Source organism: Mytilus edulis, chromosome 10 (genome assembly GCF_963676685.1).
Source record: "Mytilus edulis chromosome 10, xbMytEdul2.2, whole genome shotgun sequence".
Taxonomy (NCBI): domain Eukaryota; kingdom Metazoa; phylum Mollusca; class Bivalvia; order Mytilida; family Mytilidae; genus Mytilus; species Mytilus edulis.
This window is the reverse complement of record NC_092353.1, coordinates 77,963,468-77,991,304: the sequence shown is the minus strand read 5'-3', so window position 1 is coordinate 77,991,304 and position 27,837 is coordinate 77,963,468. Positions and strand designations below refer to the sequence as shown.

Genomic DNA, 27,837 nt, shown 5'->3' with positions numbered 1-27,837 from the left:
AGACAAATATGTTTATTTTAGGGACCGTTCAATATTTATCAGATGGATGGGCCGGTGCATTCTTAATATTGTTTCATTAAAAAAGTTATTGCCCATCCTTTTAAATTCTGAAAAAAAGTCCTTGCCCATCTAAAAAATCTATAAAAAAAAAGCCCTTGCCCCTCTAAAACTATATAAAGACAATCAAAAATCATTCAGGTTCTTTTTCTATTTTTAAGTTTTTAAATTTTTATGTCTTGAAATCAAAGAATAGACTTTATACAAAATTTAAAATGTGCTAGTTAATTCTATATGTATATATCTATGTGTGTATCAGAACCATACATTTTATTGATTTTCAAAACCAGTATGAATATACATGTACAGATTTGATTTTATATGTACAGCCTCAAATACAATATTGATTAAAAATAAAGGAAATAATTTAAATTAAGGGACAATAACTCTTGGACTAGTAAACATATTATCATATACTGAATTACTAATTATTGTCCTAATAACAGAACATGTTTATAGTTCAAATATCAATGTCCCTTTACCTATTCTACTTTTCAAAAAAAGAAATTTAATATGGTCTTTTTAAGCAAATATAGGTAGTAATGTTTTTGACTTTGATGATGCAGCCTTTTTCGCCTATTAATTAATTCCCTAAATTTGACAGCTTAACACAAAACTATAAAAAAAAACTGGCATTCTTTAAGATCAATATATAAATGAGATAGCTGTACAGTTATATGAAAATCTAAGTTGATTTGAAAAAGTTATTAAAAAATGAAAGGTGACCATCTGAACTTAGTCTAAACTTAAAATTGTAGCTTTTTTCCACCTATTAACTCAATCCATAAAATGACAGCAAAAAACCAAAGTACTACACAGCCTGGCATTCAGTAAGAGCAATATACAAATGATATAGCAGTAGAGTTTTATGAAAATGCAAGTTGATTTGAAAAAGTTATGAAAAAAATTAAAGATGACTATCTTGAAATAACCAAAAACTTGAAATTTAAGCTTTTTCTTAAACTTTTTGATTAAATCCATAAGAATAACAGTAACACACCAAACTACCAATCAACCTGGCATTCTATAAGATCAATATAAAAATGAAATAGCTGTAAATTTTTATGAAAATCCATGTTGATTTGAAAAAGTTATGAAAAAAATTAAAGATGACTATCTTGAAATAACCAAAAACTGGAAATTTAAGCTTTTTCCTAAACCTTTTTATTAAATCCATAAGAATAACAGTAACACACCAAACTACCAATCAACCTGGCATTCTATAAGATCAATATAAAAATGAAATAGCTGTAAATTTTTATGAAAATCCATGTTGATTTGAAAAAGTTATAATTTTTTTTAAAGATGACTTTCTAGATTCAGCCTAAACTTAAAATTTGAGCTTTTTTTTCTTACCTATTAATTCAATCTATAAATCTAACAGCAATACACCTAACTACCGAGCAACCTGGCTTTCTATAAGATCAATATATAAATGAGATAGCTGAGGAGTTTTAGGAAAATCCAAGTTGATTTAAAAAAGTGAGAAAAAAATTTAAAGCTTACTATCTGAATTTAGCCTTATCTAAAAATTTGAGCTTTTTTTCTTACCTATTACTTAAATCCATAAATTTTACCGCAATACACCAAACTATTAAACAATTTGCTATTCTATAAGGTCAAAATAATTAAAAAGATGGTCTGAAAAGAAAATTCTAGTTTTTTATTCCTTAATTAAATCCTTAAAATTGACAGAAATGAGCCAAGCTACCAGTTTGTAGCGATATGTTTTGAGTGCCCGCAAAAGAAATATCCTACAAACCAATAAAATTGATAGCATTATTTTTCCTATAAAATATGTTCTGGCCCATCCACTAAATATTTAAAAAAAAGTTCTTGCCCATCCAAATATTTCCACAAAAAAGTGCTTACCCCGCCCCATTTTGCACCGGCCTTTCCATCTGATAAATATTGAACGGTCCCTTAGTTGTCGAAAAATATATTGTTTTGGTTAAATAGGTGATGAAAAAGAAAATTGACCCAGGAGAAACCACAGAAAATGCTTTCTTTGACTATATTCATAACAAGGGACGATTTGCAAGTTTTCGAACAATATCCCAAGAGGGCTATGAGCAGTTTTCATTAAATTTTGATGACTGTTTTATATCTATTAAAATAAACTCCGTTCGGTTTATGATAAAGTTTTGATATGACATTGATAAGTTATTTTTCTTTGAAAATGTGACTGGCGTATCATGCGCTCGAGGCGCAGCTGATTATTTTGTCTATTCTTATTTTTTCTTTAATTCTAATTCTTTAACAATTTCTATATTCTGTAGTTTATACTGACCATAATCTAAAAGGACATTGACAAATAGATTCATTATCATTAAAATTAGTCATTATATGTGACGAAGGTTTGGTTCATTGCAATCAAAACAAAAAGATGTTACATGTATCTTTTAAATAAGATTAGCTACTTTGTTTTAGTCTTTATCATCATAATATTATACGACACCAATGTTTTTTTTGTGTTCGTAAAATGCTCTGATGTCAGCGTCTGCGTTGGCGTCGTTCGAAAACACTATTAATTTCCGAACAATAACTTCAGTTAAAGTGAATGAATCTTAATATAATTTTATCAGAAGGTTCAATATCAAAACCGGAAGGTTATGATTGATTTTGTGTTTCATGGTACCAGTTTAGGTGTCAGGGGCCAAAAATGGACCAAATAGTTTCCAGACAATTACCTATGTGTAAGTGTATGGATCGCCCTTATATTATACCACAAAAATCCTTATAACAAAGGACAGGGTGGGATCGAATTCGATGGAATTGCCCCAAATGCATAGGAATTGGGGACAAAAAAGGGGCAAAAACAAGCATTTTTCTAGTTTCCAGACAATAACTGGTAATCTCTCTAAATGCTACCGCCAGTTACCATACTACAAAGCAAAGGCTGATTTATGTTTGGGGGTTATTACTGTAAGGGGAGAGGGTGGTTGGTTTAAGAAAGAAAAAAATATATTTCACAGTATTGAACAATGCAAGAAATGTTTAATTGCACAGTGTTGTGCAATAGAAATAAATATTAAATTGCACAGTATTGCACAAAAGCAAGAAATTTTCAATTTCACAGTATTGCGCAATAGCAAGAAATCTTCTATTGCACAGTATTACACAATAGCAGGAACTCTTCAATTGCACACTTTTGCGCAATAGCAAGAGAGTTTAAGATTTAATTTTGTTTGATTAAACTAAAATGAAACTTTTGGTTGTTTTTTATACGCCATTTTTGGGACGTGATATGCATATGTCGTCAACATATTGGACAATACGCCAAAACCGATTGAAATAATTTGAATGAAACTTTGGTAAATTGTTTATATCTGTTGACGTGAGCTCCCTTTCATTTTTTTTTTATAAATTTAAGATTTTAAGTTTGTGTTTTTTTTTAATTAAAAAAGGGGGATTTTCCAGTTTTCGAAAAATCACTCAAAAACACTTTCACTTTATTGTAAGAATCTTTAATGAATCGTTTAAATCTATTGACATTAACTCTCTTTTGATTTTATAAATTTTAGATTTACCTTTTCAGAGTTATGTGATTTAATTCATAAATATGGGGGAATTTTCAATTTTCCCCACAAATAACTAAAGACTGTGCCACATGAAGCTCACAAAAAACTAAAGACTGTTTCTGGATAAAGACAAGGGGGCAATTCTGCAACTACTTGTATGCATTGTTTCACATGAGACAGAGTCTCTAATTTCAGATGACATTAAAGGAATCTCGCTCCGCCTCATCAGCAATTTGTACGGGTTCTGGATCTCGAATGTAGGTCCCGGCATTATTGGTAACTGGACGACTATCAACTTGGGTATCTTTATATTTCATATCGTCGTCATTACCGCGATCCTGGTCTGATTTTTCACTTGCAAATACTTCAGATGGCTCGACACCATGCTGCTATATTCATACATGCAAGAACAGTTATTTGTCATCTGAACATTTTGAATACACATTCTTACTGCCTTAAGCAGCAAAAATTTTACTAGATTTTGGATCTTGCGGAAACCCACATTCATCTGAGTTAAATATGCAAGAAGCATCTTTCAATATATCTATTCGCCCTTCATAATTGTCCGTTGGGTTCTTTGCAGAATCTTCGAACCACCATTTTATTTTTTTCCAAGATATAAGTGCGAGTTCCTTACAAAGTGTCTGTAGAGTGCGAGTAGAAATCTCAGGATGGCGTTTTATGAAAGCATATAGCCAATTTTTACCAGGCAAATTATCTTTAAATGGGGTTTTCCGACAATCATGATCTCAAATTGTGTTCACCGTTTATATTTTTTTCAATTCAAAGTTTTATTGCCATACATAACTTTACAGTTTGTGACATATAACAACAACAAAAACAAATGAAGACAATAACTAAGTAAAGCCCCAGTCCCACTAGACCACGATCACACCACGCTCACAGCGATCTTGGTGAGATCGTGGTATGAGCGGCATGAAAATGTAAATTTTCGTTGCTTTCACGATGCTACTACGTCCTAACTACGCTTCTACAACGATCCCGCTACGATTATACCACGTTCTCATCGCGCTATTCTGCGACTCACTACACTTCAAGATCTTTCAACGCTCATCACGTTCTCACTAGGACCATACATGTACCACGAGTTATCCGAATGCAACACGATCTTACCACGCTTCTACTTCGATTATAGCACGTTCTTTCCACGATTATACTACGTTCAAACCGCGATCTTACTACGTTCTCAGCAATAACGTCAACATTGTGTTCCATATCAATACAGTTCCATTCCTTCTATTTCTGATTAATACGTAGATTTCCCGGAAACAATACAGTCATGCCACCAAAATCTACTAGAACACGTGGGGGTGGTGGTAGGGGTTGATGTAGAGGTAGAGGGGGCTCTGATAGTAACGAATTCAGATCAAGCAGAGTTGTCGGTCCGACCAATGCAACCAAAATTACAACCTATTGCTGGTCCATAAAGCTCAAATGACGATATCTTAGTGAACGATAGCAGAGATGGCACAGATGTGTCAATATATAAGGAAGACATAGTATGAGTGCCAATAAGACAACTATCCATCCAAGTAACAATTTATAAAAGTAAACCATTATAGGCCAAGGTATGGCCTTCAACACAGAGCCTTGGCTCACACCGAACAGTTAGCTATAAAGGCCCCCAAAATACTAGTGTAAAACCATTCAAACGGAAAAACTAACGGTCTATAGATATAGGAAGATGTGGTGTGAGTCTCTAATCTATATAAAAAAGAAAAGCATGGTTGAGCCGTTATAGAAAATGGACAAGAAGTCCTAATTACATACAGATAAACAAATCGTGGGGAGATTTGTTATATATTAAATGCGAAAATGACAATGAGAATGATGGTCGTAGTATGAACGTAGTAAGGTCGTAAGCAGAGCGTGATGACGACGGCAAGGACGTGCTAGACTCGTACTATAGTCGTGAACGGCGTGGTATAGTCGTAGTGGAAGCGTAGTAGGGTCGCGGTGAGAACGTGATGGTCGTAGTGAGGTCGTAATAACGTCGGTGTGAGATCGTAGTGCAGTCTCTCCGAATAGAAATACGCTTTCGCTACGGTTGTACAGCGACCTTTGCGATCTTACTACGCTCTCACTACGCTTCTACTACGACCTGATTTCGCCACGACCTCACCACGATTGTTTTGAACATGTTCAAAGTTGACCACGCTTGAAGACTTTACCCAGACCGTAATAGACCTTACAACGATCTACACGACCTTACTCCGATCATCAAAATTTGCATTTTTTTCACAGATTGTAGTGTGATCGTGGCCTAGTGGGACTGTGGTATTACTCAATATATATATATATATATATACAAATTTAGGTAAATATTAAAGGTTCTCCTGTCCTCAGTTCCATTTTATAAAGAATCCTAAAGAATCCGAGTTTATTCACTTGTGTTGGTGTTGATGGGTTAAGTAATATATATAACTTTGTCAATAACTATTTACACCACTGGGTCGATGCCACTGCTGGTGGACGTTTCGTCCCCGAGGGTATCACCAGCCCAGTAGTCAGCACTTCGGTGTTGACATGAATATCAATTATATGGTCATTTTTATAAATTTTCTGTTTACAAAACTTTGAATTTTTCGAAAAACTAAGGATTTTCTTACCCCAGGAGTAGATTACCTTAGCCGTATTTGGCACAACTTTTTGGAATTTTGGGTCCTCAATGCTCTTCAACTTTGTATTTGTTTGGCTTTTTAACTATTTGGATCTGAGCGTCACTGATGAGTCTTATGTAGACGAAACGCGCGTCTGGCGTATAAAATTATAATCCTGGTACTTTTGATAACTATCAGTGAGATTAGCATATGAATTATTTTCTATGTTGATGCAATTAAAATATGCTAATCTAATATTTGAATTGTGAGAACAATGTATTAAGAAATGTTTCTCATCATCTAGTACTTTGCATTTGTGGCAGTCTTTCTTCTCGAGGAATTTAAAAATGTCTTCCTTTTTCAATTAATAATAAATGATCACTGATTCTAAGTATTGTAAATAATTTTCTAAATTCAAAGTTTGAGTTTGAGAGCCGTAATGTTTTATCAATAGATTTGGATCAAGTCCTTTATACAAATTTAATTTACTTTTATCATCAATAGATCTCAACTTATCCATCAACAGGTTGCTGTAGTGTGCGTTTATTTGGGGTTAAATATAGTTTTTAATATTTTTTAATTGTTTTAAATGATCACAGGTTTTTCGTCTATCTATATCAATGTTAGATTCAGAAAGAATATCTTTTGCAAAAGTGAACCCTGAATAGGACCCACTAGAATCCAAAGTGTTAGTTAGTTGAAAAGATTCATGTAATAAGGGATTCAAATTTGAGGTGAAAAGCCTTGCTAAATACATAAAAGTTTGGGTTTTTATATGACATTCAATAGGCAGTCTTCCCAATAAATTCCTTGTACGAAAAGTTAAGGAGCTCTCGTTAGTGCCAAGGGTAAACTTGCAATAACCAAGATGCAAGTTTTCTATTGGAGTCTTGTCAATAAAACTAAATGGGTCCACATTTTTTCCAGAAACCAAAGCTCTTTTTTTTAGCTTTGAAATATGTTATATATGAGTCTATATAACACTAAATATAATATTTCAAAATTATAAGTCAATATAGGTCTCACTAATTTGACACTCTGATAGGAAGGCTGCCAAGACAATTAGTATATGTTTTAATAGAAAACAAAACCACTTTTTGCCTTTTTTGTTAATTCAGCTGTACTATGACTGAGATTACCATTTGATTTAATCAGCAGACATAAGTAAGGATATTCTAAAACATTCTCTATTTTTTTTTTTGATATACAAGTATAGATGTTTCAGGCTTTTGTTTTGTTGTTGGAAAGACCATACTCTTTGTTTTATGTATGTTTAGAGAAAGCTGCTAGTTTTCACAAAACATGGAAACTTTATTTAACCTATATTGGAGACCCTCCTTAGATTCTGAGAGTAAAAGCAGATCATTAGCAAACATGAGGGAGCCTAGTTTACTATTTATCAGCTCAAATGGACTTGAGTTGTCATTTTCCAAGCCTTTAGTGATATCATTTAATTTTGTTTTATTAAACTAAGTAGGACTTAATGAGTCCCCTTGTTTCACACCTCCTGTAATGTAAAAATAATCAGAAATGTGATTTTTATACTTTAAAGAGGAATTTGTATTTGAATATTGTTATTTTATTACTCTGTAAAAAGACTTTCCTACTCCCATTTTGTATAATTTATAAAGAAGGGCTGTCCTCCACACAGAGGCAAATGCCTTTCTTAGGTCAATGAAGCATGCACAGATTTTTTTGTTATTTTTGTGTATATATTTATGAATTAAAGATTTTAGTATACAGAAGTTCCTGTTTTGTTTGACCATAACCGATGTTTGCCATATCTATGACCCAATGAACTAGCATTTCTTCATCACTCTGTCGATCGATACTATAATCATTAGCAGACCCGGTCATTTTGTTATTCATGAGAAAAGTTAAATGAAGGAAATTATCATATACAGTACACCTGAAATCTTACGGGACAAAGATAAAGCAAAGAAAACAGACAGAAAAAAATCAACACGTAGCGGCTGAGGGCATGAAATTATATACAAATATGATTACACTCTTTTGAAAATACTATATGATATAAACAAACAATATATGAAAAGTGGTCTCATTGACACTCATGCAACACATTCGTATTTACATTAATACAAGTACATGTAGCGTAAAAAAGGATAACAAACAAATACAAATTTTAACAACCTTGACGGTGACACAAGTGCACCACGAAAAAAACACAACAGAGAAAACAGGTAGGCGGTGGACAGGGGCTGGATCCCTGGGGTTCAGGATGAGGGAATCGGGAGTAACCAAAAGTAAAAAAGGGGGTATTGGTGTGAGAACAGGGATTAAAGTGAAGGAATGTATACCTCAAGTTGATATACAAGGAAGAAGTGTAAATCATCTATCACTCCCATCTTATCAATCATATTCCAAACATTACTGAACTCTGGAAAGATACAAGACGACTGGCGTCACGCAAGTGTATGTCCAGCATTCAAAAAAGTCGACAAACACGACCCTATAAAAAACTATCGCCGAATATCGTTGACTTGCATCTGCTGCAAACTATTAGAACATGTTGTAGCTAGTAGCATAATGAAACATCTGGAAAAAAATAAAATACTCTATGACTTACAACGTGGTTTTTGATCCTCCCGCTCCTGTGAAACTCAGGTAATATCATTTATTCAAGATCTTGCAAATTCAAATAATAAAAACATCCAAATAGACATCATAATAATGGATTTTACAAAAGCATTCGATAAAGTGTCACACCACCACCTCATGTATAAAATTGGTTACTACGGTATAAATTGTAATGCATATCATTGGATTCAAGATTTCTTAACAAACAGAACACAAACAATAGAACATCAAATTAAATGCCTGTATCATCTGGGGTACATCAAGGCACAGTGCTTGGTCTAATTTTATTTTTAATCTTAAGCTTTATTAATGATTTGGCAGAATATATTGAACATAGTCCATTAAGATTGTTTGCAGATGATAGCATTATCTATAGGAAATTAAAAAACCAGATGACGCATTTAAATTACAGTCTGACTTAGAAGCGGCCGGCAGGTGGGAGCAGGACTGACTCATGCATTTTCACCCTGATAAGTGCAACATTCTCAGTGTAACTCAAGAACTCAAACCTTTAGACTTCACTTATAAATTACACAATCACTCTCTAGAAAAAGTCGACTCTACAAAATATTTAGGCCTAACTCTTCAATCAAATTTTAAATGGGACAAAAATATCGATAACATGACATCTTAAGCAAACCAGTCCCTTGGATTTATTCGTAGAAACCTAAAAATAGCATCACCGAACAAAGTTAAAGCTCATGCATATAAATATCTTGTCCGACCAAAATGAGAGTACTGCTCAACAATTTGGGACCCACATCAAAAACAGCAAATTTTACAAATTGAAAAAGTTCAGAGAAGATCAGCACGCTTCTCATGCAACCGCTTCCATAACACCATCTCAGTAACTGAAATGATGACAGACCTAAATTGGTACCCACTCGAAATTAGGCGTTTACAATACAGACTTGTTTTCTTTTATAAAATTATTCATGAAATTGTTGCAGTCCCTACACATTACATTTTGATCCTACTAGACAATAGAACCAGACATAGCAATCCACACTCATTTAGGCAAATACAAACATCTAAAGACAATTATAAATATTCATTTTATCCACGAACTGTTATAAATTGGAATCATCTACCGCAACAAATAATATCATGCAGTACAGTAGAGGGATTCAAGAGTATCATCTCAGAATCTGCTCTCATCCCCATATTCTATCCCTAACTATTCTGTTATCGAATGTATAAAGTTTTATCACAATTTACCTTTTAAATGTACATACGTTATGTTGATTTTTTGATTTTGTTATTTTTGATTTTTTGTTGCTAAAGTGTAAATTATAAATTTTATAGTCGACGCCAGGCGAATAATCTTTTATACTTGAAGGATCGCTAGAAACCTAAAGAAGAAGAAGATGAAAAAGAGAAGTGGTAATTGCTACCCCCTTGTCAAACCCCTTCCATCCCACCCCCTTTAAGGTAGAATAAGCGTGTTTGTTTCTACTGACACATAGAGATATTGCTATGATTTCGCGAGAAAACAATATTTATTTTAGACTATGCAAAATCATTTAAGTTGATCTTATTGCTAAAAGAGTTTTCTTTAATCATGTTAATCTCAAGCTCATTTAAAAAAAGTTTCTTTCCATAATACGTAATTAACGAGGTCTTTTTTGTCAGCCGTCATGGGGTAAAAACGACAAATCAAAGAATTCAACTTTATATATAGCTAATATAGAACATTGGTGTTGATTAAAATTATACCACTCCAGACCCTTTTGTTTTCCACATAATTAAAATTGCCAATAATTAACAAGTTCCGGGTCGAATCCGATACCGATACCAATAGACTATTCACCTGTTACCTTATCTGTACGTTCCGCATCTGACAGGCGCACCACCAAACGGTGTATTTAGGATTTTGCTATATACATGGGTCATAATCACAGGGTTGACACTACTACACGCAATCATTGTCACATTGTTCTCTATTGTATTATTTCATCAGTATGACTTTCTAAGGTTTTCATGCTTGAACAGTAGGTGTTTTACTGAAATCATTTGTTGAAAGAAAGTTATTTTTTAACATATGTCGTAATATTTGTTTTAATCATGGCGAGAAGTTTCACGACAACTCTAATAAATTGTATAACTTACTACTTCTTTGCGTGAATTGCAGCTAACGTAGCCTTCAAGGAAAACTATTTATTTCTGCATATCTACGTGTAAAGGATGCGGAAACAACGCTTCGCGTGCATGAAATCGCTCCCAAACACTGCCTCCGGTCGAAAATAACCGACAATGCTTTTCCGCATTTTTTTGTGTCAAAAACCTATAGGTTGTCAAAAATGTGATTACAATTCAAATTCTGACAGTATCAACTTGAAGCTTGGATATTGTGTCCAAACTTGCTCCTGTTCATGGTTCAACCTCAGTGGTCGTATCGAGCTGCGCTCTGGAAAGCATTTTACTATTTGTGAACTAATGAAATACAGAAAATAAAATAAAAGTACAAATGTATTATTATGCCCCACTAAGGGGTATTATGTTTTTCTGTCTTTGCGTCCGTTCGTAGGTCTGTTAGTTCTGTCACATGTCTGTCCTGCTTCAAGTGAAAGTTTTATTTGATTTTTCGGTCAAAGTAGTTTTTGATGAAGTTGAAATGATTTGAAAGTGATAACATTTTACCTATGATATGATCTTTCTAATTTTAATGCCAAATTAAAGTGTTGATCCCAATTTCACAGTCCACTGAACATAGAAAATGATAGTGTTAAGGCGATCTTGGTGTACGATGGACACATTCTTGTTTGCCTCATGTATTCAATCCTATGTAATAACTACCTAAGTCCTTTTATGTTAAGCTGCTACCATATAAAGGCTGATTTTCTTCTAAGGCAAAAGTGACTTAAACCCTCAAAATCCTTACTCAAATCCTCTGTTAGAGAGAAGTATTTGATATAAAGATTAAACCATATTTTAGAGTCTTACTTTATATTTTTTAACTCCAAGTATACTGGACACGCAATTATTTGAGCTTATTGTAATTGAAGGATGATCAAATAGAGGGAATTTCATAAACACAATGTGGTTAATATAGAAAAAAAACCCAGTAAGTTCAAACAAAAATAATTATAATGTATGATTGCTGATAATTTTTTTCAGAAATTTTGTAAAGAAGTATTCCATATTCACATTCCTTAACATTTGTAACAATTAAATAAAATAAATCAAGGAATAGTTGAATATTGCTTATTTTTCAAGTTTTTACAGTTTCTTCTAAATTTGAAGTTCAATTAAAGATTTATAAAGGATTGTTTTTGGTTGTTAATTCGATAAATCACACATGTCAATTTGTTTAAGCAGGGATTAGATACCTTCACGATGCTTATTGACATTTTACCTATATCTTTAGGACGAAAAATAACATGTAGTGAATTTGCTTAACTCACACTCCATTTTTCATAATGACCCATGCATCATATAAAAAAATATAGGTCTCCATTAAATCCATTAAATATCACATATCAACAGGATACACATAACTGGTTTAAAAAACTGAAAACAACACGTTTAATAATTCCATGCGTCCGAAGTGCTTTCGGATGTATAATTACCGAAACCGTTGAAGAGCTATATGACAAAAAATCCTAAAATAAATAGCCAAATTGATCATAAGTCAACTTTGCCTGAGATAGTTGAAACCTTAGTTTCTTCATAATTTCAAAATTTATAGACGGATAATTTTAGAAATTTTGTTAAATTATGTCAGTTCCGAAGTACTGACTACTGAGCTAATGATATCATTGGGGACTGATAGTCCACCAGCAGAGGTATCGACCCAGTGATGTCAAAAATTGAAAACAACACGTTTAATTATTGCATGCGTCCGAAGCGCTTTTTAAGATTTACCTTCATCTTGAACGCTCATCTCCATGATTTGAAATCCGAGAATGTATAAGTACCGAAATCGTTAGAGAGGTATTTGACACAAATTCATAAAAAAATAGCCGAACTCGTGCAAATTGATGTTCTTAACCACTAGATAGATAATCTTTTTTCCTCTTTTTCTTGCAAAATTTTGTCATTGTTATTTTGGTTTCTGGATAGTGAGTTGACTGTGCATTAAAATATTTCACTATTTTTAAAGGATTCAATAGAGAACATTGATACAAATGTAAACATATTTACATTACATATTAGTTGAAAAGTCCAAATCTTGTTTTAAAAGTGTATAAGTTGAACTTAGTATGTAGTTTGAATAAATGATTACTCGAACGAGTAGTAATTTCTGCAGTAGACATTTAAAAGAAAGTTGGATAAACTTGAATGAACAAATATATTTGACGCTGTTCCTTTATAGAAACATAACTTCACAACATAGGGATATAATTGTAAAATATTCATGAGATTGAAAGCAATAAAGTTGCTATTATTGTCTTTGTTATCTTATTTCAGAAACAGATGTTGATGCACCATGTAGCAGTACTGGACCATCAGATCAGTGTAGAGATGCCATGTCAACATGTAGTCTGGTTACTGGTAACTACAAATGTACATGTAACAGTGGATACTACAACAATGCTGGGACTTGTAGAAACAGTATGTATCTTTATAACTTTATGGTGTAGATACTTTCCTGTGCTTGTGCTTTTGTGGAATATTTATGCTTTTGTGGACAGATAAAGTATAATGACATTTTCCTAAATAAACTCATCATAGATACCAGGACTAAATTTTGTATATACGCCAGCCGCGCGTTTAGTCTACAAAAGACTCATCAGTGACGCTCGAATCCAAAAAAGTTAAAAAGGCCAAATAAAGTACGAAGTTGAAGAGCATTGAGGATCAAAATTCCTAAAAGTTTTGCCAAATACAGCTAAGGTAATATATGTCTGAGGTAGAAAAGCCTTAGTATTTCAAAAATTCAAAATTTTGTAAACAGTTAATTTATAAATATAATAATATCAATGATAATTCATGTCAGCACAAAAGTGCTGACTTCTGGGCTGGTGATACCCTCGGGGTGCTAAAGTGCTATATATTCACATTCCATATGTATACTTTCTGGCAATATTTGTACTCTCGTTTACGGTAATTACTATGGTATACCGTTATCCGTCCGTCCAATTGTCGTCAAAATGTCAACATCTCGGACATAAACTAAAACACCAGGTCATGTTTTCATCTGACTGTTAATGACGTCTTCAAACGAAATCCATTGGATGTTGGCTGTGTACAGATTGGAAATTTTTCTTAGATGCATGATTTTTTTATTAGTTGTCATAGGGTTTGAAGCAGATGTCAGTTAACTGCGAGTACTCTCAGGTCTGTACCTTGTGTCTTTTTGTTAGTGGGATGTACACGTAACCGTCCACGTCCACTTGTATGTTTATCCATCTGATGAGTTATGTCTTTTTCAACTGATTTTTATAGTTTTGCTCTTATGTTGTACTGTTAACCACTGTCCCAGGTTTGGGGAGGGTTGGGACCCAAATTCTGATATGACATTGAGAAGAAATCGAACTTTACTCTTTGAAAACACGACAAGCCTAACATGCGCTCATGGCGCAGCTGCTAACTGATGATTTTTTATGTTCTATAATACAAGAATTTATTGAAATAGATGTAAAATTTACTATAGTTTAACCCAAAGAGTGTATGATTTAAGCCACCTGGATCTATCTCTTTCATGTCTTTCTTCTAACTATAAAACCCATACTGAATACCATCCTTTGCCTTATCAAGATAATAAGATAATTTAGGAGCTATATATTTCTTTGGAAATGGTATAGGGAGAATACCATGTTGATGGAAGGCAACAGCTTTAAAGATACTTGAGTATTATCAAGTTGATAATATTAAATAATTAAGGAGATGTATTATTATTGCAAATGAGAAAACTATACAATTCAGTATACATGGAGCGGATTTAAGCAGCTAAAGGTGACCATACGTTCGTTTTAGCTGCACGTATAACATAATTGGAATTAAACTAAAAAAATGAATTTCAACAGAATATACATTTTTGTAAAGATTCTTATACTTTCATTTTGTTTGAAAGCCTGAAGTAATATGGTAAGAAAAATTACAAAGAATATAAATTTTTCCTATAACAGAATTAGAGACAGGAGTGACATGTACCAGATATAATGATGCTACAGAATGTGTATCTAATGCAGTTTGTAAAACTGTCAGTTCAAGTCTAGAGTGTACCTGTAATTCTGGCTATTATGATGATAACTTTGATAATCCTGGTGGTCTATGTAAAGCAGGTTAGTTAATATATGTGGAAATTGAATTTTCTGTACACTTGCATTTAGATTAATTAAGTGTCATAACAATTTCCATGCTCTGTATTGTCCTGAGGCTTGATTAATGAATAAATCTAACATAGACACACCATCAAAGATGAAGCAAATAATAAAAAAGGTAACTAGGCTTTGATGTTACCATACCGTTTGTTGACGTAAACTATGTAACGAATTTTCTTCTCTGAAACTAAATGTTCCTTAGGGTATTTTGTTTATAGATTGTATCCGAACTTTTGATCCATCAATAAACATGGCTGCCATGTCTAAAATTAAAACCTAGGGGTCAAATGCAGATTTGGCTTGTGTCTCAAAAACTAAAGCATTTAGAGCAAATCTGACATGGGATAAATAAGTTCAATACATGTAGATCCTAGATCTATCAGCCATACATATTTCAGATGAACCGAAACACCCATTGTTGGGTTGCCGCCACTAAATTGGTAATTTAAGGAAATTTTGCAGTTTTTGGTTATATTATTGAATATAATTTAAGATAGAGATAAACTGTAAACAGCAAAAATATTCAGCAAAGTAAGATTTACATGTACAACAAAGTTTTATGTTTAAAATTTTCATATGAAATCTAAAGGATGAATTGCCTTTTAAGGTGTAATTACACCATTGATTTCCCCCTATTAGTCTTTGTTAAATTGACATTTTGTTTTAAATGTACAGTATTTACCTTTCTTGCAACCAAAGAAATACTTTGCATGAATAAAGTTTAATCCTTTCCAGTGCAACAGTGAAAATTTCACACTACATTTCATTGCATATAAGAAAGTTACCATCAGCGGCAGTAAACAACCCAATTTTTACACTGTTATTTACTGGTTACCTGCTTTGGTAACTATCACTACAAACCATTAAAAGTCTGAAATGGCCTATATCTGTACTCGACTGTACTGATTTTTACTCGACAGTCTGAATTCGTCTGAGATTTACTTGATAATACTCGACTGTAGTCTGAACCATACTTAACAGTCTGAATGTGTACTTGACCAGTACGTAACCATTTTATACTAGTCTGAACCGTACTCGACCTAGTCTGAACCGTACTGGACCTAGTCTGAACCATACTCGACCTAGTCTGAACCATACTCGACCAAGTATTAACCAACCTAGACCTATTCTTTGTATCTCTCAACTGAATTTTATCAATTTAGGATTTTTTTTAAATAAAAATGAAATTTGAACAACAAATTGAAATTAAAAATGTATTCAATACAGTATTGAAATTAAAATTTCACAATAATCAATCATAATATAACGACAACACAATATTAATCAACACTTACGTAAAAATATATATCAACTTTTAAAATATAAATTAAACAAGCTGATCACATAATCTAAAAAAATGAATTGTGACTAACAAATGACTAATATGTTCAATATTTATTCAAAATTTTATGAATACTTCGGAAGTATTTTATGGTAACTGGACTATTTTCACCATTAACTTAAACCTAGTAAAGATTTAGTTGAGTTGAACTTAATAAATTAAAAAAAATGAGAGCTTAATTGTTTTGTTTAATTAAACTAAGAATTTAATGTAATCATCATAATAGAATTTCCATAGCAATCCTTGATAACCTTTTTAAAAAAAGAAATGTATTCCAAAGTAACAGTAAAAATTTATTTCAATTAATTTAAGTAATTTTTTTTGTCAAATTAACATGTGATACAGAAAGCACTTTAATCTGTTCTAATTACCTCAATACATGTGTGTTTTACAGGTAAAAAGAAAGCCCTATTTTCTTAAATTCGTGTATTACTTATCTAGTACATACATGTATATTTGAAAGGCCTTGTTATTAAACTTAAACAGGATGTTGCAATTTTGAATCAATGTTATTTAGAATTTAATACCTCTGACCAGGTGTGATCTTATTTATGAGTTTGCCACAAGCAGAGGTTATTCTTTATATTTCACCACTAATCAGAAAAACAATTTTATTTATTTATTTGATATTATCCCTTTTTGATATAAGTTTTATAGAATATATTTTTTTTCATCCTAAATATAATCATAGATATATTTCTAATATAAGGTTAATTTTTTTTATAAATTTTGTTGGCTGTTGTTATATATGTCATTAAATAGAAATTTATTTTAACAGTTAAAAAGTAGAGTTTTTTGGTCTAGTATGGTTCAGACTGGTCGAGTACTGTTCAGACCTTTGGTTAAGTATGGTTCAGACTGGAAACATAGTCGAGTACAAGTCGAGAATGGGTTAAGACTGTTTCAGACTGGTCGAGTAATAGTTCAGACTATTTTCAACGGCAAAGATAAGGGTCAAGTACGATTCAATACAGTCAAGTATGGTTCAGACTGGGGTCGAGTAATGTCAAGTAAAAGTCAGACCAATTCAGACTGGTCGAGTAAAAATCAGTACAGTCGAGTACAGATATAGGCCATTTCAGACTTGAATGGTTTGTAGTGTATGTAACAGTAAATTTCCAATTGTTTTTAAAGACCATCAAATAAAAAAAGAATAAAGCTTTCAGACATCCAACATACAAGTTTATGACTCAGAAAAATTTAAGTGAATTGAAATGCAGGGTTTATTTTCTACAACTGTCAAATTCAAGGGAATATTGTTTTAGACCTACTGACGTACCATGATTTGTGGTATTACACCTTTTTTTACACAATGTGTTCATCTTATATTTTAAAATCTTCTCCTGGAACAACTGTACTGAACACTTCTAAACATTTAATGACTGTTCTTTAAGGTATCTAGTATATATATATAGATTGTATCCAATATTTTGATCCATCAACAAACGTGGCTGCCATGGCTAAAGATCGCAGAGAAGGGTCAAATGCAGATGTTGGCTTCTGTTAAAAAAACTAAAGCCTCCAGAGCAAATCTGACATGGGAACATATGTTGAATAGGTCACGATCTATCAGCCGTGAAATTTTCAGCCAAACAGAACAACCCATTGTTTGGTTGCTGACACTAAATTGGTAGTTTTAAGAAAACTTTTTGTGATTATCTTGAATATCATTGAAGATAAAGGTAAACAGTTTGACAATGATTGTTTTTTTGCATTTATTTGTATCAATCCTGTCCTTCTTTGCAAAAAATGATCAGCAAAGCAAGATATACAAAACAGGTTATATACTAAAATTGTCAAATGACTCTGAACGAGTTATTTGCCTTAAAAGACATTTTTCACACATTGTTCATCTAGTTTGCTTGCCTTACATCTGCTCTGTAACTGCTGATTTTGTTTAGCCAAAATTGGGCTTAATGAGTTTCAGAGTATTTAATCAGAATACATTTTTTATTTTTTTTCTTGCATGTCAAGACAGATAACTACTATTGCTATAATGGAACATTGGGGTAAAATGCATCTTTTTGCTTTTGAAAAAAATATGACAAGTACAATGAATATTCAAATAAAGTTTTCAAAACACTCATTAATAATGATTGAAAAGCAAAAATAATCATTGATGAAAGATTTTCAGGAAAAGTTACATGTGAGCGATTCGGACTTATGAGAGCCTCTTGTTATACGTCGTCAATGCCATTTTGTTTTCCACTTATGACTTTGAATATCTCTTTTGGTATCATTCACCTTTCTTGTAGCTAATGCAGCAATGTAAAATGGTTCTAAACACAAGGTTTTAGAAGTACCACATGATAGAACAAGTTCAATTTTGCACTTAAATTTTTAATATTTAACTCATTTGGAAAACTTGGAAAATGGATAGAGAATTGAGAATACATTTATGAAAGTGTAAAATCAATCTATTCTTTAGGCTTTGAAAGTCCAAAGTATAAACATATTTGTAATTAACACTTTTTTTTTAAGAAGCGGCTGTTTATAAATCACCAAGTACATTAATATAGAATTTCGACATATTTTTTGACTCAGCCTTTTGCTCAGTATTAGTACTGGCGGGGTCTGCTGTGTTTCCCCTGATGTCTATGTTCATCTGTCATTCAACTAAAGCATCATGTGAATTGTAAACACATATACCACTGTTTGAAAGTTTGATATCATGTGCAGATCAGTTTTCTGCAATGAAACATGGTAATTCATTTCTGTTGTAATTAAAAAGCGATTTGGCAGTATTTAACTTATTTCACTAGCAAATAGAGTAAGTAAATGTCATATCTGAATCAAGATCTTTATTTTAAGGATTGACAACAGTTGATACAAATTATTCTAAAAAGACTTTATTTAGAAAATGTAGAAACATTTACTTGACTGTTTTCAGAGATAGCATTGGGAGGAATATGTACAGTGTCAGGATCTGCAGATGAATGTGTACCTTTCTCAACCTGTTTGAGTGTAGGATCAGACCTCAGGTGTCAATGTTCTATTGGATACTATGATAATGATGTAAACCCTTCTGTTGGAACTTGTGTACCAGGTTTGTCCTTAAAGATGTAGTAACAATGTATGATAGATTACAATAATACTAAACTTAGTATTTATTACTCAAAAATGCGCTTGATTTTATGAATATGTCAAAGGAGTTTTTTTTATTTTGTCCATGAATATCAATTTTATTTATATACCAGATTTTAAATCAATGCCAAGCTATTAAAATTGCAGGTCTATACTGAAAAAAAGTTTATCCAATTGAAATATATATGTTTCTTTCTTGGTAGCAGATTATTTTGAAAATATTTTTTCTTTTCTTTTCCTATTGCAGAACTACAGTCTGGAGTGACATGTACCAGGGATAATGATGCTACTGAATGTGTACCGAATGCCGAATGTAAGAGTGGAGGATCTGGACTGAAGTGTACCTGTAATACTGGTTACTTTGATGACAACTTTAGTGCCACTGGGGGACAATGTACTGCAGGTTTGTATAATTTTGTAAAATTAAAACTTTTTTCAACATATTCTCAAAAAGGTATGAAATAAGTTAAACATTTAAAGTACAAAACTTGAAAATGATATTAGAATATGCTTTATGTTTCAGAAATAGCTTTAAGTGAAAAATGTACTCAGGAAAATGACCAAGCTGAGTGTATGCCTAATGCTGTATGTCAGAACGATGGATCAGAATTAAAATGTGCCTGTTCGAATGGCTATTACGACAGTAACTTTGCTGATTCTGGTGGAACCTGTACACTAGGTATGTAGTCTTCAATGTATTAGTAGGGATAAAAGATGTGTTAGATATTTTTCTGTATGATGGTGAGACCATAACCATTTCTATATTTGTCTCAACTTTGCAGTTGTGTCACTTATCTATATCCAGTTCCAATGATGTGTACAGTTATTAATAGAAAAAGGATAATTTTATGGTGTCTAATTACGAAACTAATGCTAATATATTAAATAATCATGAACGTTTTTATAATTGGTAAATGAAAGCTCATGCTTTGATAATTTATGATTAAGTACTTTTTGTTAGCGCATCTGGCCAAAATGTGTGGGATATACTATTTAAGGAATGGCTTTAGATTGGTCAGTCTCTTAACAAGGATGACTCGTCACTTGTGAGAATTATTCAACATCTTTTTTCTGTGGTGGGAATAAAGTGAGTGTTTTAATTTTATGCAAACTGTTAAATTGAATTCATCCAATCATTTGTATTATATAGAGATAGGAATATTTCAAATGATTGTGTGTGGCCACTTGTATTACTATAGAGACAATAGTATATAGTTATCAAGTTGACAAACACAACCATGTTAGCTTCTTTTAGTTTTTCTTGTTATCAGTAGCTAAATACACATGATTCAATAGAGGAGATTGATCACTTATTGCATTAAATAGCATAAGATATCAAAATATAATTTTTTTTTCCTTCATAAAACACATAAAAGGTCACAATAGGTTGGTTAATGGGTCTTTTCAAAAGCCTTAATGAAAAATACACCAGCTCCTGTTTAGGGGTTTTGTCAAAATATAATGATTTTGTGCAATTTTTAGACATAAAATCTTTAGGAAAACTTTTTCTCCACCTATAATCCAACATGTTTAATAACAAAAAAGATTTTGATGTATGATTCATCAGTATAAAAACAAATGTTAATTATTCCAACAACTATAAAATTATTGTAACATTTACCCAAATTCACATTTAAATACAAATAATCTTTTTTAAGGGGTCTTAGCTTTATTAATTTTTAAGAAAGGTGCCAAAAATTGTATTTTAGTCTTAATAGTTTAATAACAAGTATTTTTATGTGAAATTTGAAGTTCACTGTACATCTTCTTTGACTCTTCTTAAACACTACTAACTGATTATTTATTATTGTGGAAACCAGATTTCAAGTTACTTGCATTGATTTGCTGTATTGTAATATACTGTTGATTTAGAACTACAGTCAGGTGTAACATGTACCAGGGATAATGATGCTACAGAGTGTGTACCTTATGCTGTTTGTAAGAGTGGAGAATCCGGACTTATTTGTACCTGTAATACTGGTTATTTTGATGATAATTTTGATGGCAATGGTGGACAATGTGCCCCAGGTTTGTATAATTTCAGCTCACCATCCTCAGGTTAAATTGTAAAGCAAGGAAATTCAACTTCAATGAATAATTTCTTTAGAAATACGGTGAAAGCATCGACTTTTAAGATAGATTGTATGTTATTTAGAACAAAATATTAAGTATAAAATATTTCATTCACTTCTGGAACTTGTTACTTAAGAGGGTGATTTTAAAACAATCTGATTCTCTGTGAAATCAGTTTGTTTTGTACTTCACTAGAAACTGATAAAAATTACCTTTAGTTAATGTAACATTCTAATTGTCGTTATCCTTTCCAAATAGCTTTCTAGATATTATTTGTTAACTTTTATTCATCTGTCATTGAAATATTTGTGCAACCATATATCTGATGTGGAATTTGTCGGAAGTAAATCATCTATTAAATTGAAATCTGTATTCTTTCAATAATAATATACAATAATAACAGACACTGGAATGGCACAGCTGACAGAAAAATATTGATCTCAGAAAGGATAAGTTTCTGTAATCCACACACATTAACACTTTTGGTTAGTTGTCCTGGCTAAATGTATATGATGTTGCAAATTTGTATATGCTATAACATGAGCAGAAATATTATACATGTTATAACTTGTTTAATTGAGAAATACAAGTGATAACATGCATGTACAAAAGAACCTCGTACAAGTTATTAAATGTCACTTCATTTGTGATGACGGTTTTGGACAATGTATATAATATTGACAATGTATTGGTTATTTCAGTTCCGCAAAGGAATACACAAATTTATGACTCTGGAATTAGTTTTGTTCTTGTTGTTAATTTGTCAGTTTTTGAAAGAAGAAGCCTCTTTTCCCCATTTTTCGGGACTTGAGAACTTAGTCATTTTACAACTAAAGTTATCTTTTGGTTCTAGTTTTGTGTAATCAACGGGTCATGGATTTATTTTTAACATTTAAACTGAACGGAAAAATATAACAAATTTTGAAGTGGTACACCTGCTACTTAATTATCAACTTTCCATATGTAATTATGTCCTTTGGTCTACATTGATAATGATAATTAATATATAAAATAGGAGTCAATTAACAAAACATACAAAAGTTCAATACCAAAAAGTCATGAGAAGGGCCAACCACAATGACTTAATGAAGTTCAGATATTTGATTGTTGTTATTTTCTTTGCAATGCCTAGAATCCCTAACAGTATGTTCGTCATGACTTCTTGAAGTAAAAAAGCTTATATTTTATACGTACATCAAAACTATAAATTGTGTTTGTCTCCCTTTTGTTTTAAGCCAGGAGTAGAAACAAAATTGCAATTCATTTTACTCTTGAACAAATGACTCATAATTATTATATAACTAGAAACTTAGTGCCGGTAAATCATTTTAAGTCTGGATTCTATTATAATTAATTTTGTTAAAAAAAAAGAGGTTAAAGAATGTACTCAATCCAACAAACTAATGGCTAATAAGTGCATAATGCTGTATGTCTGAATATTACATAAAAATATCATTAAATACTGTATTCTTCTACTGTTATTACTGAAATGATTAAAATATGTTTGTAGAGAAAGAGTCGGGAGTTCCATGTACCCTAGCAAACCAACGTACAGAATGTGTACCTAATGCTGTATGTCAAGGTGGAGTCTGTACCTGTAGTTCTGGTTACTATGACAACCATTTTGATACAGGTGGTGGACAGTGTATACCAGGTTTGTTATTAAGATAAATAAAAATGACATGAATACTTCATTCATGTCAGATGTTATCAGTCCATACTTTTTAGGATTTACCTTTATCAGGAACAATCAATCCCTCAAATTTTTAAAAGCAGGATGTAAAATTTGTCAACACATAAGGAAAGCAAAATAGGCCCTAAACTATAGCAAAATATGACTTAGGTCAACTTTGACGGAGTATATTAGAAACCTAGCTGTATGATAGTTTATAAAGAAATCTAGAGAGAATAAATGCAAAGCTATATTATAATTCGTAAAAAAACTGAAGCACAGAGATGATGATCATTGTTTACTTTTTAATTGACAACATATTTTGTTGAATTTGGTATTCCAATATTTCCAATGGGTACCAATTGCGCATTTGTATTCCTATAAAGCAGAATTTATCCAAGGACTTGTACAGAAAGGCGAAAAGAAATTAGCCCAGTCTTTTAATTTCACCTTTCGGTATATTGATGATGTACTGTCTCTTATTGATAATAAATTCAGTGATCACTTACATTTAATATATCCTAATAGATACTAGCTACCGACACAGATAAATCTGCTTCATATTTAGAAATTTTTTGAAATGACTACTGATGGTAGGTTAAATACCAAAATTTATGACAAACGCGATGATTTGAATTTTCCTCTAGTCAACTTTCCATTTCTGTGTAGCAGCATCCCAGCGCCACTGGCATATGGAGTATATGTGTCTCAATTGATACGTTACTTCAGAGCTAGCTCAAAGTACGTTGATTTTGTTGAACGAAGAATACTGCTTTCTCAAAAGTTGCTAAGACAGGGCTATGAATCAATCAAATTAAGGTCATCACTAAAGAAATTTTACGGTCCCCATCATGAGCTGATAGACCATTATGACAAACGTGTTTCAGAAATCATATCTGATATTCTTCCTCAGTCATAATAACCTTCCATCATTACCGAACTGAACAAAGAAATAACACGACGGGTGACGTATAAGGTGCAGGAAACGCTTACCCTTCCGGAGCACCTGATTTCACTCAAGGTTTTTAGTGGAGTTCGTGTTGTTTCTTATTTATCATTTGTAACTGTTGATGTAAATGTCTTTTGGTTTTATGAGTCTTTCTGTACTCCTTGGTTTTGATTGTTATTGTCTTACCTTCTCGAGATAGACATATCCTTTTTGTAGTTTATTGTTTAGTTTTGCAGTTTATTCCTAAAAAAAATGTCTTCTAATAACTTAATTTTTTTTAAACTTAATTTTGTACAAAATGTATGATTTTACCACGTTGTTGGTTTGTGGACCTACCAGCATGCATGTCTCAAGCTTAGACGGTCTTCATTTCAAACTCACTGGTAAAAAAAGAGTTGACAATTGGCATTTGATACTTTCCCTATTAAGTACACTGCATTATGGTAAGTTAAGTAAATATGAAGATGGGTTGACTTTGAATGATGTAAATTAGCATGTTAATGTTTAAATCAGAGTATTGGATAAGTGAAAAGGTCGGTTCTCAATACCATATTTTTTCTCGGAAATATGTGTTAAATTGAAAACTGATTATTGCAATTGATACATAATTATCACTGTTAGATACTTTATTTTACAACTGATTTTTGAAATTATTTAAACATATTTTTGCAGAGAAAGAGTCGGGTGTAACATGTACTAGGGATAATGATCCCACAGAATGTGTACCTAATGCAGTTTGTAAGAGTGGAGTTTGTACCTGTTATACTGGATTCTATGATCATAATTTTTCTACCCCTGGTGGGCAATGTGTGTCAGGTAGAGTTCCTGTTTGTTTATTGATTTAATTTTAAACTATATTTCAAAACGTTTTGTACTTTAATGTAAAAAAAAAACCTAAATGGTGAAAAATAATTAACTAAATGTTTAATAAACGTTGCGTTGTAAAATAATAAACTAAATGTTGTAAACTAATAAACTAAATGTTGTAAAATAGTAAACTAAATGTTGTAAAATAGTAAACTTAATGTTTCTTATAGATTTATAATTGTATTGAGGGGATCCACAACGAACAGGCAGCTGTAGATAAAACAGAAAATAAGGATAAAAAGCAAATTTTAGCTTAAAAATCATTCTGTCATTGTCAAAAAACTATTAGGAATTCATTGTCTTTTTTCAGAAATCAAAAAACTGCTTATTATGCAGTTTTGCTCTTAACCATCTAGATTTAATCTTTATTGCCTATACTTGTATTCACATTTTTCATTTTAAATATTTATATTAACGCCTCGACAGTGTTCAAATTGCATTTAGTATGAATTTTCGTCAAGAACGTAAATGTGTAGGTTATTAATTAAATTTTTCAAATCAATAGTTGTTTTCTGGCCTTCTTTTTCTTATACAAACACGTACATTCATTTATTTGACTATAAGAGGCTTTCTTTTTGGTGTCAATGTATTATACAACAAATAAAATGTAAAATGGTTTCATCAGCATTGGTAAAGAGTCTACACTTGTTTTGAATATTCAGCTTTATAAGATTAAATTATGTATGTATAAAAAGTAAAATCACAAAAATACTGAACTTAGAGGAAAATCCAATCGGAAAGTTCATAATCTCATGGCAAAATCAAATAACAAAACACGTCAAAAACGAATGGACAAGAACTGTCATATTCCTGACTTGGTACAGGCATTTTCAAATGTAGAAAATGGTGGATGAAACTTGATTGTATAGCGCTAACCCTCTCACTTTGATGAAAGTCTTTTCAACTTCTGTTATATTTACAATGATGCGTGAACTAAACAGACATAATAAATAAAATGATCAAAATATGGGTACAGCAGCCATCATCGTGTAACAATTTTAAAAGGAAAATTAAACAGAACACAAAAACATCAATCTACAAACACATGCATTGATTCGCGTGTCTGACGTCAGAAAATTTTATACGTCACATATATTTGAACGTACTACCTTTGAAAAGGATATTATCAGAAAATTTTGTTTGTTTACTATATGAATGTGAAATCTATATTTCAATTCAATTCAATTCAAATATTTATTGCTATATCAACTCTTAACACTAAGTTTGTGACAAATTATATAAACAAACACAAAATACATTTCACAAACATTACCATAGGAAAACATATCCTCTAAAACGAAAAGCAAAACAATCCATTGGTAAAGGACCCTTATTTTCTACTTCGTTTGAAGTTGATGGACATAAAAGATATTTGTTCTATTGAGCGCCTGGTTGTTTTGAAATATATGATTAACTGAATTACTCTCAACCAACTCTGACCTTTTTCAGACCTTTTTGTTTATCTTTTTATTCGCAGCGATCTTTATAATGGATAAAGTGAACATAGGTGTCAAATAACCCGATTTTGGTGAAAATGCTTTTAAATGATAAATTTCAACCTTTAGTTTTCTTTATTGATGTTTGAAGGTTTAGAATAAATAGTAAAAAATCCAGAAATAAAATTCTACAAAAAGACAAAATGATCAAAATTGTCAATTGTGTTTGTAATAGAGGTGTAATAATCATTGAAAGATGAATTGAACCCTAAATTATTTTGTTATTTAATTTGTTTTACAAAAACAATATAAAACAGAGAAAATTCAAGGTAGAAAGATTTGAAACACAATAAAATCTACATATCAGTCCTCAAGGCTAAAATTGTAAACCCACCCATACACTACCAACAATTTGACTAGCGTTTACATGTACATTAAATGCCGCTATAAAAACAGTACTTTTAGGAAACATTACTAATCAGTACATTAAATGCCGCTATATAAACAGTACTTTTAGGAAACATTACTAAACAGTACATTAAATGCCGCTATATAAACAGTACTATTAGGAAACATCACTAAACAGTACATTAAATGCCGCTATATAAACAGTACTTTTAGGAAACATTACTAAACAGTACATCAAATGCCGCTATATAAACAGTACTTTTAGGAAACATCACTATTCAGTACATACATTTTTATATCATTTTCAGTAATGTTGAGAAAAAGTTGTTTACAGTACTGAAAATTTCAGTCATTTATCAGTACTGAAAATTTCAGCCATTTTTCAGTACTGAAAATTTCAGCCATTTTTCAGTACTGAAAATTTCAGTCATTTTTCAGTACTAAAAATTTCAGTCATTTTTCAGTACTGAAAATTTCAGTCATTTTTCAGTACTGAAAATTTCAGTCATTTTTCAGTACTAAAAATTTTTGTCGTCTTTAAGTACTTCTACACATACAATATAAGGTGAATGTCAAAAAAATATAAAATGTTTTTATACTGCAACTAGTTGTGTTTATTTTATATAAAATATTGTTACAAAGCTCTATTGTGTACGATGTCAATTTCATCATGGCACACTTTCTCCACAATCAGGGGTCCATGAAGGGATGAAAATAAGTCTTTCGTTTGTGTTACGATTTGAATAGCTATCAATTTATTAATTTATGTTGCAGTATAAAAGCAATATTAGGTCAATGACAGAAAAATATAAACTTTTTTTGTGCTTGGCGCAAAACTGGGGAAGGGCTCGGTAGAACCTCGTCCTTCCCCAGTTTCTTAGCCTCATACAAAAAATATGTATGTGAGACTGCGAAACTGGGATAGGGCAAGATTTAAATGCGC

At 31.8% G+C, this 27,837-nt stretch overlaps 1 protein-coding gene across 1 annotated transcript in view; it reads left to right on the top strand.

Annotated features, from left to right (window-relative positions):
• The window catches only part of LOC139491937 (uncharacterized), a 219,071-nt gene that overhangs the window by 62,217 nt on the left and 129,017 nt on the right, over positions 1 to 27,837 (top strand). The window contains exons 2-9 of the mRNA XM_071279883.1: positions 13,208 to 13,351; positions 14,869 to 15,024; positions 19,296 to 19,451; positions 19,737 to 19,892; positions 20,013 to 20,168; positions 21,362 to 21,517; positions 23,073 to 23,216; positions 24,856 to 24,999. Of these exons, the coding sequence (XP_071135984.1) occupies positions 13,267 to 13,351; positions 14,869 to 15,024; positions 19,296 to 19,451; positions 19,737 to 19,892; positions 20,013 to 20,168; positions 21,362 to 21,517; positions 23,073 to 23,216; positions 24,856 to 24,999 (1,153 nt within the window). The 5' untranslated portion in view covers positions 13,208 to 13,266. The remainder of the gene's footprint in view (positions 1 to 13,207; positions 13,352 to 14,868; positions 15,025 to 19,295; positions 19,452 to 19,736; positions 19,893 to 20,012; positions 20,169 to 21,361; positions 21,518 to 23,072; positions 23,217 to 24,855; positions 25,000 to 27,837) is intronic.